Raw genomic sequence first — 16,986 nt, 5'->3', positions numbered from 1 at the left:
GGTAAGTATTTTAGACTTGTTGACTGAATGATCTCAGTTGCAATGACTCATATCTGCCTTTATAAAGTAAAAGCAGCCCTAAACAAGATGGACGTGAATGAGTATGGTTGCATTCCAATAAAACTTTACAAAAACAGGAAACCACTGGTTTGCTATATTGCAGCTCTTCAATGAATGCTGAATGCAGCTGCATGAGAATTTCCACTTCCACTACCTAGAAAGTATAGCTTGGGGAAGGAGGCACAGGTGGGTCCTAATTTTGAGAAAAGAGCTGCAAGCATTCCCAATAAGAAAATGGAACATATTTTTCTCTCCAGAGTTCTGAGGATATCTTCAACACAATTATATAAATTTAGAGCTTCTTTCTTCAAGGGAAGATTCTGATACTCAACAAAGGTACTCACTCTTCAAGAGCCTTGCCATTAAATACAATGCCAGTTATCTCCTGCTAGGTTTAAGAGAGATTCTTAATCAATCAAAGAGTAGCTAAAAGGAGAGCTACTCTGAACCCTAAAACCAATTCATTTTAAATAGCTTTTCATTATCTTTCAGGTCTTCCAGATGATAAACTGAGCACATATTGCAGTCTTCCCTTTCTATCCCCAGACCACATAAAAGACTAAAAACAGGGACTTCCCTGGTGGTCCAGTGATTAAGACTCCATGCTCCCAATGCAGGGGACCTGGGTTCGATCCCTGGTCAGGGAACTAACTGCATCCTGCAACCAAGAGCCCGTTTGCCACAACTAAAGATCCCGCATGCGGCAACGAAGATCCCACGTGCTGCAACTGAGACCCAGCACAACCAAATAAATAAATAATTTTTTAAAAAAAATACTAAAAACAAACAAATAACCACAATCGCATAACTGTGCTGAAAAACCAAAAGGAGATCCGTCTGTGACTGATAAATCACAGGGGATGCCCAAAATGTGGAAAACTAGTAGATCTGATCAGATGGAACACACAGCCTCAAACATGCAGAAGTGGGAGAACACAAGAGGGCTCTGGGCCCAGAGGGGGCTCACAGGACAGCATCTGGATGATCCCGCAGCAGCAGCAGGAACAGCCCAGTGGGTCAAGCCCTGCACCCTCCTCTCCCCTGGCCCTCTCAGGCCCCATGTGGACCAGTCAACTTGAGACAGTTGTTCCCATAAAACACGAGTGCTTGCGGAGGAAGGGCAGTCAGTACCCTGGCTGAGCAGCAGTTCCCCGCAGGGGCAGGGAGCACACCCACCCAAAGGCTGGCCGTCAAGGCAGTTCTGCCCTGCAGGAAGCCCACTGCATGGAAAGAGGAAGGGATATATGTATCCCAAACAAGCAGTTGAGAAATTACCCTGGTTGTGCACAAATATGCCAAGGAATCAAAATAAAGAAGGTATTTGAAGAAGATGGTACACATACACAAACAGTGAATCTGTATAAAAATACACTCCACAGGTTTTGAAGTAAACCCCCAGAATGAGCTTCACATCAACCTACTGTTCCAGCAACCGTATACGGCTTTCTGCCTCTTCAAATGTAAGGCGGAAACCACTACTATCAGTAATACCTAACTAAATGCATTTCTGTGTAAGTCTGTACAATATTTAACGGCAGCACTAGGAATATCAGGACTCATGCCTGAGGTTCCACTGTAACGAGAGCTCCCACTGTTGGACAGTAGATAACACACTGTAGAACTTGGTTTTAGACTTCCCTTAAAGCAGCTCAGAACTCCAAAAAAGAACTGCAAAACACAGGTGACATTTTGGGGAGAAAGGGTCAAAAGGCTACTGAAAAATTTAGATTACCGTATTTGCATTAAAAATTCGGGCTATAAATTTTGATGTAGCTGTCAAACAAAAAAAACAGTATTTTTAGTGATTAGTGTTTTTTCAAGTTGCATGTATATCGGCTCTCCATTTTTATGCAGTGTTAGTCAACAAGGACTACTAATGATCACTAACGTTTACAGAACACTTAAAATGGGATACTGTTCTAAGTGCTTTTACTCATGGATTATTTCCCTCTCTCCTCACAACAACCCTGTGAGATACAGAGTATCCCACTTACAGATGAGAACACAAATGCTTAGAGGGGGTAAGTGGCTTTCCAAAGTCACACTTCTGCCAAGTTCACAGACCAGGATTGAACCCAGTCATCTGAATTCAGAGCTGGTATCTTAAGCGGTATGTCAGACTGATTAATTGCAATTTCACTAGATTCAGCATAAACTTATTGAACACCTATAATGTGTGTCAAGGACTACAGCGAGAACTATGGGGGACACATAATATGCAAGATGTGTGAATCTGATCTTCACTCTCCAAGACAGAGATCATATTGGAGAGCTCGGCTACCAGCATGACTGCATGAGGACTTCTGCCTACCTGCTCCCCAGCTGAACTAGAGAAAATCTTTTAAAAAACCAAAACATTTAAAGCCTTTGGAAACAGTCCAAGGAGCAAACAGCAATCTAGTCAAGAAAAGCTTTGAAAATTCAGAAATGACTTCATTTGCAACAGAGCATGGAGAAGTTTACACCCAAGGGCATTCATTCTCAAGAACGGCATAAGGTGTGGTGAAAAGAACTGAGCAGAGAATCAGGGATCTAATGAAGATACAGCCTAGACCACAGACCAGCTGGTCTGCAGGAGAGAACTGGGGAATAAGACAGCTGGGAGGAACCCTCCTGGGGTTAGAACAGATACCAAACATTAATCTCAGAAGCTAATCCTTGAAGGTGCCACAATTTCACTGCATTAGTCTGTAGAGGAATTTATTCCCTGAGCGCTGTTGAAAACAATGGCGCAATGGACAAAAATCCACGGAATTTAACTGCTGGGTGATCACACGCAGCAGTTAAGTGGGTGAGAGTAGGAGACAGCCCTATGTGTGCCACTGTCATCGCAGGGTGACTGTGGGCACATCAAAACTGCACCTCCCTGAGGATACTGAGGCATAACAACACGTTGAGAAAGAAACTCACCACCTTAAAATAATCCAGCCAGTAGCAACATAAATAACAGTAATGTATCTGGGAAGGGCTTGGGGGGACCAGCACCTAAAATATCCTGTTCGCAGGAAAAAAAAAAATTCCAGGCATGCAGAAAAACAGAGAAGTATGACCCACATGCTGGAAAAAAGTCAGGCAAAAGAAACTACCTGTGATAGTGTCCAGATGTCAGATTTAACAGAATAGAGTTTAAAGCAGCTATTATAAATATGTTCACAGAATTCAAGAGACATATGGTTAAAGAATTAAAGAAAGGTATGATGACAACTTTTATCAAATAGAAATAGTAACAAAACCAAGAATTATAAAAAACAAACAAATGGATACTCTGGAGTTGAAAAATACAATAACTGAGATCAAAAATTCACTACAGGGGCTCAACAATAGATTTGAACTGGCAAGAAAAAGAAGTCTTGGGACTTCCCAGGTGGCGCAGTGCTTAAGATCTGCCTGCCAATGCAGGAGACACGGGTTCGAGCCCTGGTCCCAGAAGATCCCACATACTGTGGAGCAACTAAGCCCGTGCACCACAACTACTGAAGCCTACACTCTAGAGCCCGCGAGCCACAACTACTGAGCCCATGTGCCACAACTACTGAAGCCCACGAACCTAGAGCCCGTGCTCCACAACATGAGAAGACACCTCAGTGAGAATCTGCACACAGCAGAGAAGAGTAGCCCCCGCTCGCCACAACTAGATAAAGCTCACATGCAGCAACAAAGACTCAACACAGCCAAAAATAAAAACACCAAAAAATTAAAAAAGAATCCTTGAAACTTCCCTGATGGCTGAATGGTTAAGAATCCGCCTGCCAATGCAGGGGACACGGGTTTGATCCCTGGTCTGGGAAGATTCCACATGCTGCAGAGCAACTAAGTCCACGTGCCACAACCACTGAGCCTGCGTGCTGCAACTACTGAAGCCCTTGCGCCTAGAGCCCATGCTCCGCAGCAAGAGAAGCCACCACAACGAAAAGCCTGTGCAGCGGAACGGAGAGTAGCCCCCACTCACCACAACTAGAGAAAGCCTGCATGCAGCAAAAAAAAAAAAAGAATTCTTAAACTTAGATTAACAGAGATTATGCCAAGCTGAGAAGTAGAGAGAAGAAAGGATGAAGAAAAATGAACAGAGCCTGAGAGAAATATGAGACAGAAATAAATACATGAACATACAACTGGAGTACTGGAAGGAAAGGGGAGCAAGGAGCAGAAAAAATATTCAAGGCAACAATAACAAAAAAGTTCCCAAATGTATTGAAAAACAATAACCTACACGTGCAGGCAGCTCTAACAACTCCAAGTAAGATAAGCACAATGAGACCCACAGGCAGATACATCAGAGTTAAAATGATGAAGGTATAATACAAGGAGAAAACCTTCAAAGAACCAATAGGAAAAATGACAAGTCACTTACAAGGGAACCCCAATAAATTTAACAGCTGGCTTCTAGCAGAAATAATGGAGGCCAGGGACTTCCCTGGTGGTGCAGCAGTTAAGAATCCGCCTGCCAGGGCTTCCCTGGTGGCACAGTGGTTGAGAGTCCGCCTGCCGATGCCGGGGACATGGGTTCATGCCCCGGTCAGGGAGGATCCCACATGCCGCGGAGCGGCTGGGCCTGTGAGCCACGGCCACTGAGTCTGCGTGAACGGAGCGTGTGCTCTGCAACGGGAGAGGCCACAGCAGTGAGAGGGGCCCGTGTACCACAAAAAAAAAAAAAAAATCTGCCTTCCAATGCAGGAGACACGTGTTCAAGCCTTGGTCCGGGAAGATCCCACATGCTACAGAGCAACTAAGCCCATGTGCCACATCTACTGAGCCTGCGCTCTAGAGCCTGTGCACCGCAACTACTGAGCCCACGCACTGCAACTACTGAAGCCCACGCACCTAGAGCCCATGCTCTGCAACAAGAGAAGCCACCACAATAAGAAGCCCGTGCATCACAACAAAGAGTAGCCCCTTAAACTGTATTGCAAAATTGTCAGCCTTCCCTCAAGTAATCTATAAATCTGATATTTCAATAAAATCTCCACAGGAAATTTAAAAAAAAAAAGAAATAATGGAGGCCAGAAAGCAGTGGGATTACATATATAAAGTGTCAAAACAGAAAAAAAAAATGTTAACCAAGAATCATATATCCGGGAAGGCCACTGTTCAAAAATGAAGGTGATGGCTTCCCTGGTGGTGCAGTGGTTGAGAGTCCGCCTGCCGATGCAGGGGAAACAGGTTCGTGCCCCGGTCTGGGAAGATCCCACATGCCGCAGAGCGGCTGGGCCCGTGAGCCATGGCCGCTGAGCCTGCGCGTCCGGAGCCTGTGCTCCGCAATGGGAGAGGCCACAACAGTGAGAGGCCCACGTACCGCAAAAAAATTAAAAAAAGGTGAAATAAAGACTTGGCCAGATAAACAAAAATTGCATTTGTTGCTAGCTGACTGGACTTACAAGAAATACTAAAGGAAGTTCTTCAGGCTGAAAGTTAAGTGACCCCACTAAAGATAATAATACATTTTTTTAATCCTTTCTTTTCTTAACTGCTACTGCAAAAAAACAGTTGGATGAAATGATATTTTGTAAAATACTATGGCTTACAACACACACTTTAATATAAATGTAATATATTTCCTAGTAACAGCCCAAAAAGAGGTGGGTAGAAGCAAAATAGCAATATGCTATGGAAGTAACCACAGATGGTAAAGTAATAATTATAGCAATGCACTGTTGGGTTTATAACATTAACAGATATGATACATATAATGACAATACCATATAAAAAAAGGAAAATGGGGGGACTTCCCTGGTGGTCCAGTGGTAAAGAATCCATCCTGCAATGCAGGGGATGTGGGTTCAAAACCCTGGTTGGGGACCTAAGATCCCACATGCTGCAGGGCAACTAAGCCCGCATGCCACGACTACTGAGCCCTCGTGCCTCAACTAGAGAGCCCCGTGTGCCGCAAACTACAGAGCCCATGTGCCACAACTAGAGAGAAGCCCACACGCCGCAACAAAAGATCCTGCACGCTGTAACTAAAGACCCAATGCAGCCAAAAATAAAATTAAAAACAAAAGGAAAATAGTAATCAAGCCATACAGCAGTAAAGGTTCTATATATTACTGGAATTCAGCTAGTATAAATCTAAAGCTAACTCTGGGCTTTCTCTGCCAGGGGCCTGGGTTCAATCCCTGGTCAGGGAACTAAGATCTGTAAGAGTGGTGCGGCCAAAAGACAAAAAAAAAAATCTAAAGCTGATTAAGATGTGTATAGTAAGCCCTTAAGATATATTTTTTAAAAAGATCACTAATGAAATCTAAACGCTACATTAAAAATACATATAGAAAACAGAAAGTAAAAGGGCAAATGTAAATTCAGTGATATCAATAACATTAAATGTGAATGGATTAAACAATCCAATCAAAAGACAAAAGTTGTCAGACTGGATTTAAAAAAATATCCAATTATATGCTGTCTACAGGAGACACACTTGAGATTCAAAGATACAGAGTGAAAGTAAATGGATGGGGAAAGAGACTCAAACAACCACCACAAGAAAACTGGAGTGGCTGTACTAGTATCAGACAAAATACCTAGACTTTAAAAAAGACTTACTGGAAATAATGACGTTTGATAATGATAAAAAAGGTCAATCCATCAAGAAGACATAACAACTAGAAACACATGCACCTAGTAACAGCATCAAAATACATGCAACTTTTAATAAATGACAAAAATGAAAGAAACAGACAATTGAACAATAATAGTTGGAGACTTCAATACTCCACTTTCAATAATGGACAGAATTGAACAGAAGATCAACAAGGAAACAGATAACTGCAACAACACTATAAACCAACCAGACCTAAGAGACTTTTACAGAACACTCCACTCAACAGAATATACATTCTCAACTGCATATGGAACATTCTCTGGGAAAGACCAATCGCTGGGCCATAAAACAAACCTCAATAAAAGCATAAAAGTGATGCCAAGTATGTTCTTCAACCACAACAAAGTAATGAGCTCAATAATGGGAGAAAAGTTGGCAAATTCATAAACATGTGGAAATTTAACAACACACTAATGAATAACCAATAAATTGAAGAAGATATCAAAAGTGAATCAGAAAATAATTTGAGTGGAATAAAAATGAAGACACAACATATGAAAACTTACAGTGTAGAGCCCAAAAGCAGTGTTCACAGGGAAATTTATAGCTGTAAGTGTCTATAATAAGAAAGATCTCAAATCAACAACCTAACCTTCATTGGAATCATGCTGATTATAACTGATTTGAAGAAGGCCAAGTGAACTGAATAAGATCACTTGAACAGCATGTTTCTTGTAACTATCCTTATATTCTTCTCACAAAACGTCTATAAAATATTTGTTTAAAATTTTTTTGTATCAAAATATTTGGAAAATTAGAAGCTTCTTTTTAACATGTATTGATATGACTTGAATTATTATTTTATGAAATTAAGAGCCCTATATACCCGTAAATATTTTCACATACCGTTTAAGATTTTAAAAAAAAGAAAAAAAAACCTAACCTTCCACTTTAAGACACTAGAAGAGCAAACTTAACCCAAAGCAAGCAGAAAGAAGAAAACAACAAGTATTAGAGAAAAATTTAATGACAGAGAATAAAAAGAACAATTTTTAAAAATCCATGAAACCAAAGATCAACAAAATTGACAAACCTCTGGCAAGTCTGACCAAGAAAGAAAAAAAGCAAGGTGGGAAACCTAGATTTCACTACATGCAAACAGCACAATTCTGTATTACGCAACGTTACCAAGAGTTAGACATGAAAATATCCCCACTTTTACTTGGACATATAAACTACCAAAAATTAACTTACCAAATAAAATTCTGAAATATCAGTGCAAGGCACTGTTTCATGCACTTAACTTGGATTAACTTACTTAATCCACACAACCACCTTATGTGGCACATATACAGCTGATCTTCTTTATTCACAAATTCCATATTTGCTAATTCACCCGCTCACTAAAATTTTTTGTAACCTCCCAAATCAATTTTTGCACTCTCAAGATCATTCACAGACACAAGAAGGGTGAAAAATTTGAGTCCACTGACACACACATTCCCAACTGATGTTAAACAAGGCAACATTCTGCCCTATTTCAGCTCTCATACAGAGATGACCGGAGCACAGAGACTGTAGGAACAGGGTGGTGAAATGCAAGAAACTCCAGTTCTTCACCGTTTAGGAGAGTTTAAGTCATTTTCCCAAGACCAGAAAGCTAATGAGTGGAGGACTGTATAAGCCAAGGACACAAAGTAAAGAAACTGATGGTTGAATGAATTAAGAGTAGTTAAAAAGCCAAGAAGAAATAAAATGGAATCATAAAAAAGAAGGAGAACAATTGTAAAATGGAAACAAAGCACAGATGAGACAGACAGCAAACAGATAGTAAGATTACAAATTTAAATCTAACCATATCAATAATCATATTAAATGTAATTGTTCTAAATGCCCGATTTACAAGGCAGAGATTGGGAAAACAGTTTGGCAATTCCTCAAAAAGGTAAACATGGAATTAACCATAAGACGCAGCAATTCCACTCATAGGTATATATACCCAAAAGAATCAGAAGCAGGGACCACTCATAGGTATATACCCAAAGTACTGATCTATTGTACAAATACCTGTGCACCAATGTTCACAGCAGCATTATTCACAATAGTCAAAAGGTAAAAATAACTCGTGTCGGGATATCATTATACAGACTTAAAAATTAACAGTTATAGAATATATGTATCTTCAGGTTTTACAGATGCTCCCAAACTGTTTTCCAATAAAATTAATTGCATTTTCATACAATGGGCTCCACAGTGAAATACTACATAGTAACGAAACAAATTTAGATAAATCAAAGAAACATGAAATCTCATAAACACAGATACAAGAGAAAGTAGAGGTTACGGTACCATTTTTAACAAGATAAGCATTACTAAAACTACTCTTTGCTATCAGAAGACAGGATTGTGGGGTGGCCACTGTCTAGAAGGGAGCAAAGGGGAACTTCTGGGGTATGAATACTACGATAATATTCTGTTTCATAATCTGGATACAAGTCATACATTTTTATTTTGTGAAAATTAACAAGCTATACACAGTTATATAACTTCAATATATGAAGAGTTTAAACATTTAAGTGACTATACATGCATATATGTATTTGTGTATATATACTTCAATTAAAAGGTTTCCAAAATCCGAAAAAAAAGAGAAAGAAAGAAATTGATACATGCTAAACATGGATGAATCTTGAAAACACTATGCAAAATGAAAAAGTGAAATAAACCAGACAAAAAATGACAAATATTATATAATTCCACTTATATTAGCTCCTAGAATAGACAAATTCATAAGATAGAAAGTAGGGGAAGAGACCATGTTAACACTAGTCAAAAGATCTGGTTATATTAATACTGGACAAAACAGATTTCAGAGCAAAGAATATTACCAAGGATAAAGGTCATTTTATAATGATAAAGGAGCACATTCAGGTATTTCCCTGGTGGCGCAATGGTTAGGAATCCACCTGCCAATGCAGGGGACACAGGTTCGACCACTCGTCTGGGAGGATTCCACATGCTGCAGAGCAACTAAGCCCACGAGCCACAACTACTGAGCCTGCATGCCACAGCTGTTCAGCCCGCATGCCACAACTACTGAAGCCCACGCGCCTAGAGCCCATGCTCCACAACAAGAGAAGCCACCACGATGAGAAGCCTGCACACTGCAATGAAGAGTAGCCCCCGCTCACCGCAACTGAAGAAAGCCCACGCACAGCAACGAAGACCCAATGCAGCCAAAAATAAATAAATTTTTTAAAAAAGAAAAGTATCAAATCTTCAAAAAATAAGAAACACATTCATCAAGACGACCTAACAATCTTAAGCATTTATGCACTAACAAGAGTTTTAAAATGCAAGGAGCAAAAACCAACAAAGCTGAAAGAAGAAACAGACAAATCCAAAAAAATTATAGAAGATTTCCATATATATTGATAGAACAGGAGACAGAAAATCAATGTGCTGTTCAAGTCTTCCATATCCTATCAACCAGCATGATAGTATTTACAGAACACTCTACCCAACAATAGCAGAACTTGTGTCTTTTTCAAGTCAAAATGAAACATTTACCAAGACCATATTCTGGGTCATAAAACAAATCAGGTAAGCTTTAAAATACGTAATTCAAATTATGGAAAGTTATGTTCTCTGACAAGGGAACTAAATTAGAAGTCAATAACAGAAAAAGAATGCCTGGAAAATCCCCCAAATATTTGAAAACTAAGGAACACTCTTCTGAATAACCAATGGGCCACAGAAGTCAAGGGGATATGAGAAAGTATTTTTTACTGAATGAAAATGAAAAGACAACATGTCAATGTTTGTGATGTGCCACTGGAACAGCACCTAGCAGGCAGCTTATGGCACTCAACAGAAGCAACTCAAAGAAGCAGCATCAATACAACGACCTCAGCTTCTACCTTAAGAGGACAAGAAACACAAGATAAACTCAAAATGAGCATAAGAAATAATAAAAATAAGAACAGAAGTCGATGAAGTAGAAAACAGAAAAAATAATATAGAAAAATCAATGAAACCAAAAGCTAGTTCTCTGAGATAAGTCTAGCCAGACTGATAATGGAATAAAAGAGAAAGGACAAAATTAGTAGCAGGAATGAGAGAAGTGACATCACTACATTTTCTATTGATATTAAAAAGATAATAAGGAATACTATGAACAACCTTATAGCAACAAATTGGACAACTTAGAAAAACAAAATCTGTGTAAGATACAAACTACAAAAGCTCATTAAAAAAACAGATAGGGCTTCCCTGGTGGCGGAGTGGTTGAGAATCCGCCTGCTGATGCAGGGGACACGGGTTCGTGCCATGGTCCGGGAAGATCCCACATGCCGCGGAGCAGCTAGGCCCGTGAGCCATGGCCGCTGAGCCTGCGCGTCCGGAGCCTGTACTCTGCAACAGGAGAGGCCACAACAGTGAGAGGCCTGTGTACCGCAAAAAAAAAAAAAAAAGATAATCTGAATACCCCTATGTCTACTAAAAAAATTATATTTTTAGCTTAAACCTTCCCAAAAAACTTCAGGTCCGGATGGCTTCAATGATGAATTCTACTAAATACTGAAGGAAGAAATAATACCAATTCTACACAGACGCTTCCACAAAACTAAAGAGGGTATGTACCTCGCAACTCAATATGAGGCCAAGATTACTCTGATACCAAAACTGGACAAAAACATTATAGGGGCTTCCCTGGTGGCGCAGTGGTTGAGAGTCCGCCTGCCGATGCAGGGGACACGGGTTCGTGCCTCGGTCCGGGAAGATCCCACATGCCGCGGAGCGGCTGGGCCCGTGAGCCATGGCCGCTTAAGCCTGCGTGTCTGGAGCCTGTGCTCCGCAACGGGAGAGGCCACAACAGTGAGGGGCCTGCGTAATGCAAAAAAAAAAAAAATTATAAAAACACTATAGACAAACATCGTTTTTGAACATAAATGTAAAAATTCTCAAGAAAATGTTAGCAGACTGACTCCAACAGTATATAAAAATAATACACCATGACCAGGTGGGATTTATCCACCTGAAATGCAAGGTGTGTTTAACATTTAAAAATCAATGTAATTCACCATGAAAAAAACCCCTAAAAAACAGAAAGCATAGTATGAACTAAAGGCATAATAAGACATCTCTAAGAAAACACAAGAAAAAATCTTGGTGACCTTGGCAAAGATTTCTTAAATATAACACAAAAAGCAGGAATACTGAGGAAAAAGAAAGAAAGCAGACTACTAAAATTAAAAACTTTTGCTCTTCTTTGCACTAAGAAGACAAGCCACAGATTAAGGGAAAATATTTGCAAAAAAAAAAATCAATATGTAAGAAACTCTACAATTCAGTAAGACAAACCACCTAACTTAAAAATGGGCAAAAGATATGAATAGACACCTCACTCAAGAAGACATATGGAAAGCAAATAAGCACCCGAAGATGCTCAACATCATTTCTCATCAGGGAAATGCAAATTAAAACCACACTGAGATAACACTACACTAGAATGGCTAAAACTAGGAAAACTAACCATACTAAGTGTTGACAAGGAAGCGGAACAACCAGACCTCTCATACACCACTGGTGGCAATGAAAAGGTACAACCTCTTTGAAAAAAAGTCTGGCAAGTTTTTCTTTTTAAATAATCAAACACCTACCATACAATGCAACCAATTCACTCCTAGGTATTTTCTCTAAAGAAATGAAAGCATACATTCACACAAAGATTTGTACCCCAATGTTCATAGACTTTTTTTAATAGTCGAATGCTGGAAACAATCCAAACGTTCACCAATCAGGTGAATGAATAAAGGTGATATATGCACAACACTGAATACTATTCAAAAATAATAAGAAATAAACTACTGATATAAGTACCAACATGGATGACTTTCAAAATAATTGTTCTGAATGAAAGTAACCAAGTCAGGTTAAAAAAAAAGAGTACATATTGTATAATTCTATTTATATAAAATTGTAGGATATGAAAACTTATCTATAGAGTCAGAAATAAGTCAGTGGTTGACTAAAGATGGGCAGTGGGGAGGGGTTATGGGGAGGAACAACAAAGGGGCAGAAGGAATGTTTCAGAGATGATGTTCATTATCTTGATTGTGGTGATGGGTTCATGAACATACACATATGTCAAAATGTATTAAATTGTACACTTTAAATGCGTGCAGTTTGTTCTAGGTCAATTATACCTCGGTGGAGGAGGGAGGAGAGAACAGAGAAAAGAAAAATAAATCAATCTAGGAGGACCAGTATTCAGAGTTCAGAGAAGGCAGAGTAAAAGGAAAACAAGAAAAAAATCAAAGAGCATTCCCTAGAACTAAAGAACACAAGCCTCCAGACTCAGAGTCAGCCAAGCACTGATCAAAATGAATTGAAATTTTTAAAAAAATCTGTACCTAAGTACATAATTACAAAAGCTTATACCACCAAGGATAAGTATCTTTTAAAAATTCAGAAAGAAAAACATCAACTACAAAAGAATGAAAGCAAAAGAACACAGAAACCAAGAGCATGGGCTTCCTGGTTTTGACACTGGCTCTGACATGTATTAGCCACAAGACCTTGAGTACCTTACTTAACCCCTGTGTGCTTCATTTTCTCATCTGTAATAAGAAGGAGAAGGGGGGGAGGAGAAGGAGAAATAGTTATGTAGTTGTTATGAGGATTTAATAAATTCATCTGTGAAGTGCCTAGTACATGTTAAACACTACATAAGTGTTAGCTAAATAAATAAATCACATTAACATTCAACTTCTCATCAACAATTCTGGATGACAGAAGTCAAAAGAACAATGCCTTCAAAGTTTTGAGGGAAAGTAATTTTCAAACTCTGCCTAGCTAATGATTATTCACGTATACAAGGGTAGAATGGACTTAGAAAACTCACATACCACACACCACTTCTTAAGAACTCAAGTAAGAACAAAAACCAAGGAAGGGTTTAAGCCAAGAGAGATAATGATTAGAAAACAGTACCTCCAACTGAAGAAATTTTTTAAAATCTCAGGAAGCGGCTTTCTAGCAAGTCTAAATAACCAGGTGCGACAGCAACAGAAATAAAGATTTCAAGCAGTCTCCAACTAGAAAGAGGACTCGACAGAATAACTGATGAAGGAGAGTCTAGATGGGGAATGATGTATAATGGAAAACAGGCAACACACAGAAAAAGACAAAAGTAGCACAAGAGAAGAAACAGTCACAGTACATAATCTGAATCTACACAGTGACAATCATCACCAATACTATCTGATTTTTCATGTTTTGAAACAAACCTGCATAGCCAAAGCCCTGACAATTTAATTCTGGATGCCAACGAAGCAAGAGCACAGCTGAGAAGCTTGGGATGAAGAGTAAGGAAACAGCAGTAGAAAAGCTAATACCTAACCTCAGAATGTGAAGAATCACGGGATACTTTGTAAAGGAGATGGAATAAAACAATAAAGGAATATTACTTAAATTTATCAAGTTTACCAATAGAAGAAATAAAAATAATGATTAGGAGGATGGGGGGGCATGTGGGGAAGGGCACTGTATAAGTGACTACATCCTCTTCTATCATAGCTAGAATTCAACAGATACACTCAAAATCAACAAATCAGATGTCAGCAGGACATTTAGAGATAGAACCAAAAATAGTTTAAAGCAGTTATCAGTGGAGAGTAGAAATGGGATAAGATGTAAGTAAACTTTAAATAAAGTTTGATAAAAGTTTTAAAAGCAAAGGACATGAGCATTCAGTTTAACAGTTTCTCTTTGAGAAAAGCACAGAGAGTACTGGAAATTCATCAGAACAAGAGTTTCGGTTCCTCCTAGGATAGAAACTAAGCAAAATCAAGATCTCACATCGAATGAACCCTGGAGATCCATCTACCTGTCCAAAAAACAAACAAACGAACAAACAAATCTCACTAGCCTAAGCAAAAAGTTCCCAGGGTCGACTGGGCACTTCCTTCAAAAACGAAGGGGTGGGGAGCATAATGTGCCCCTGAACTTCCCAATCCGGAAATTCTCATTAAGAGTACAAAATCGAACTGGGACGGAAACAAGGAAACGACAAATACAAAACTCAAGAACGGCCAACAGTCTACGTAACACTAACAAACCAACAGCAAAAAATGTATTGTCCAAGTGCATCCAGGAATTCTGAAAATGTCAAAGGCATGCCCAGCAGTCGGGCACCTAGACAAGGGGGCACTTAAGGGACTTCTGTCCTAACCTAGACATTTCCGAGGTGCTGCTCTCTCCATAGGACCTGACAACAGCAACAAATGGCCTCTCCCCTAGCAGAAAACCTTTCAGGCTAGTACAGGAAACGACAAAAAGCTGCCTCCCCTTCCCCCGCCCAGCATTACTTCACAAAGTGGTTAGAGGCTGGCAGGAGCACCCGCGCATCCCTAACCAGCTAACTCAGCTGACCAGCCGCGCGCTGCCCTACGGCCGGGGAGCCGCTTTCGAAACCCAAACCGGGCGAGCAGGGAAGAAACAAAGCCGTGGGCGGGGCCTTCCGCCGGGGAATCTGCGGACCGGGGAGGAGCATCCCTCCGCGAGCTCCGCCGCTCGGCCCTCGCCCCGCCCATGCCACCCCCGGAGCCCGAGTCCGAGCGCCCGCCCCCGGCGCCCGGCGGGCCGCGGCTGCCGGGGGCGAACGCAGCGCGGGCCCCCGCACGACGCCCGCCGGGCGGGCGGCGGACCCCAAGGACCGCGGCCTGGACGCGCCGGGGCTCCTGGCGCTGGCGTGGCGGCCTCCGGGCGCCTCCTCACCTTCTCTTCCACGCAGTTGACAATGATGGACGGGTACTTGCGGCTGAGCCAGCGAAAGAAAGCCGGGACTCCCATAGCGGCGGCGTAGCTGTAGGCGGCTGCCCGGCCCGCGGACGGACGTAACCAGAGAGACAGGCAGCAGCGGGCCACGGCCACTGGCACTTCCTCCCACGTGCACCCGGCGACAGGAAGTGAGGTGATGGCGCCGCCGCCTGGGAAGCCGGGAAGGAAGCTCCGGCCCGGCTGGGCGGAGCGGACCTGGTCGGGGGCGGGGCTGGCCAATGGAGCGGGTGGCGAGGGCAACAGCCGGCGCGGCTCGGCGTGCGTCCTCTGCGGTACGTGTCCCGGAGCCTCTTCTGCGGATCCCTCGGGCGGGATCCCTGCGCCCCGCAGGCCGCCAGGGAGCCTTGGCCGGTCTGGTCTCCTCTTCTTTCCCACCTATCTTGATTCACGTAGAATCTAAGCATCTACACGCACTCGTTATTTCTGCTTCCTGCTTTCTCCCGGTTTTATGCCACAGTACGTATCTGGACTAGCAACCGTATTTTTAAAAAGTATTTTGCACTAATGATGGCTGGTTTGCATAAGTAACTCACTTTAAATAGTTGTAAAATGGAGTGTACCTTTCAGCATCTAATTCAAGCATCCAGCTACATTTATGGGTATAAAATAATTACTGGTATCACTCTCCAGCATTTAATTGAGCGTTTACAATGTGCCAAAGCATTGGCTAAGGGATTCTCAGATTAGATCGTCACTTGGGCGTTCTGAGGGTGCTTTTATCATCTTCACGTAACAGATGAGAAGGCCAGGTTGTAGAGGCGTTAAGTCATTTGCTTATTCACACAGCTTGTGTTTCAGTCCAGGTAAAGATCATTTAATCCTCTGTCCTTGCACTAACAGAATACTTTTGTCCTTTGTTTTCTGATGGCTTCAAATACATTTTTTTTTCAACATATAAAAAGGAAGGTGTGGAAGGGGAGTTATTTATGTCCATTTGCTCAAGCCTGGAAGTCTGTCTCCCTGGAATCCCCTCTTGGCTTGATAAATCACACTCAATCCTAAAGGCTCACCTCAGGAGGCCTCTGTGAAAGCATTTCCCCCTACAACCTGGCATGCAGTATTCATGCCCCCTCCTCTGTGGTCTGATGGCACTTTGTTTAAACTAATGGTGTGGAAATTAGAGAAATGGTGAGGCCATGTTTCACCTAAGGACAGCCAAAACTATTACCGGGAATTCTATCTGTGGTGAAGTCCTTCATTTCTCCTAGAAACAGCCCCTCCTCAATATCTGGCTTCCCTGCGGAAGTATCTTATAGGAACACACGCCGCAAGCATTTTGGTACGGGGATGGGTAGCTGGGCAAGCTTGGCCATTGAGAGCCCTTGCCCAGCATTTTTGAACTTCAAGCCCTAAGGATGGTAAGGCAATCCCTCCCAGATGGTTGAAAGCCAAAAGATAAGAATGGGACTTACTGCCAGTCTGCAATGAGAGGAGCAGATTTAGTCCCTGGTTTCAGTGGGTTTTGAGTACAGCTAAATCCCTCTTCCTACAGTTTGGTTGGTAAACCTGTCCTTTAATTCCATGAGCCAACAAATGATCCTTTTGCCCTA

At 41.4% G+C, this 16,986-nt stretch overlaps 1 protein-coding gene across 1 annotated transcript in view; it reads right to left on the bottom strand.

Annotated features, from left to right (window-relative positions):
* Positions 1-15,533, bottom strand: part of XRN2 (5'-3' exoribonuclease 2) — an 82,652-nt gene extending 67,119 nt beyond the window's left edge. The window contains exon 1 of the mRNA XM_065893367.1: positions 15,374-15,533. Within this exon, the coding sequence (XP_065749439.1) occupies positions 15,374-15,448 (75 nt within the window). The 5' untranslated portion in view covers positions 15,449-15,533. The remainder of the gene's footprint in view (positions 1-15,373) is intronic.
* Positions 15,534-16,986: the final 1,453 nt, after the last annotated feature.

This window comes from Phocoena phocoena, chromosome 15 (assembly GCF_963924675.1).
Source record: "Phocoena phocoena chromosome 15, mPhoPho1.1, whole genome shotgun sequence".
Taxonomy (NCBI): domain Eukaryota; kingdom Metazoa; phylum Chordata; class Mammalia; order Artiodactyla; family Phocoenidae; genus Phocoena; species Phocoena phocoena.
This window is presented reverse-complemented; position numbering and strand designations above follow the sequence as displayed.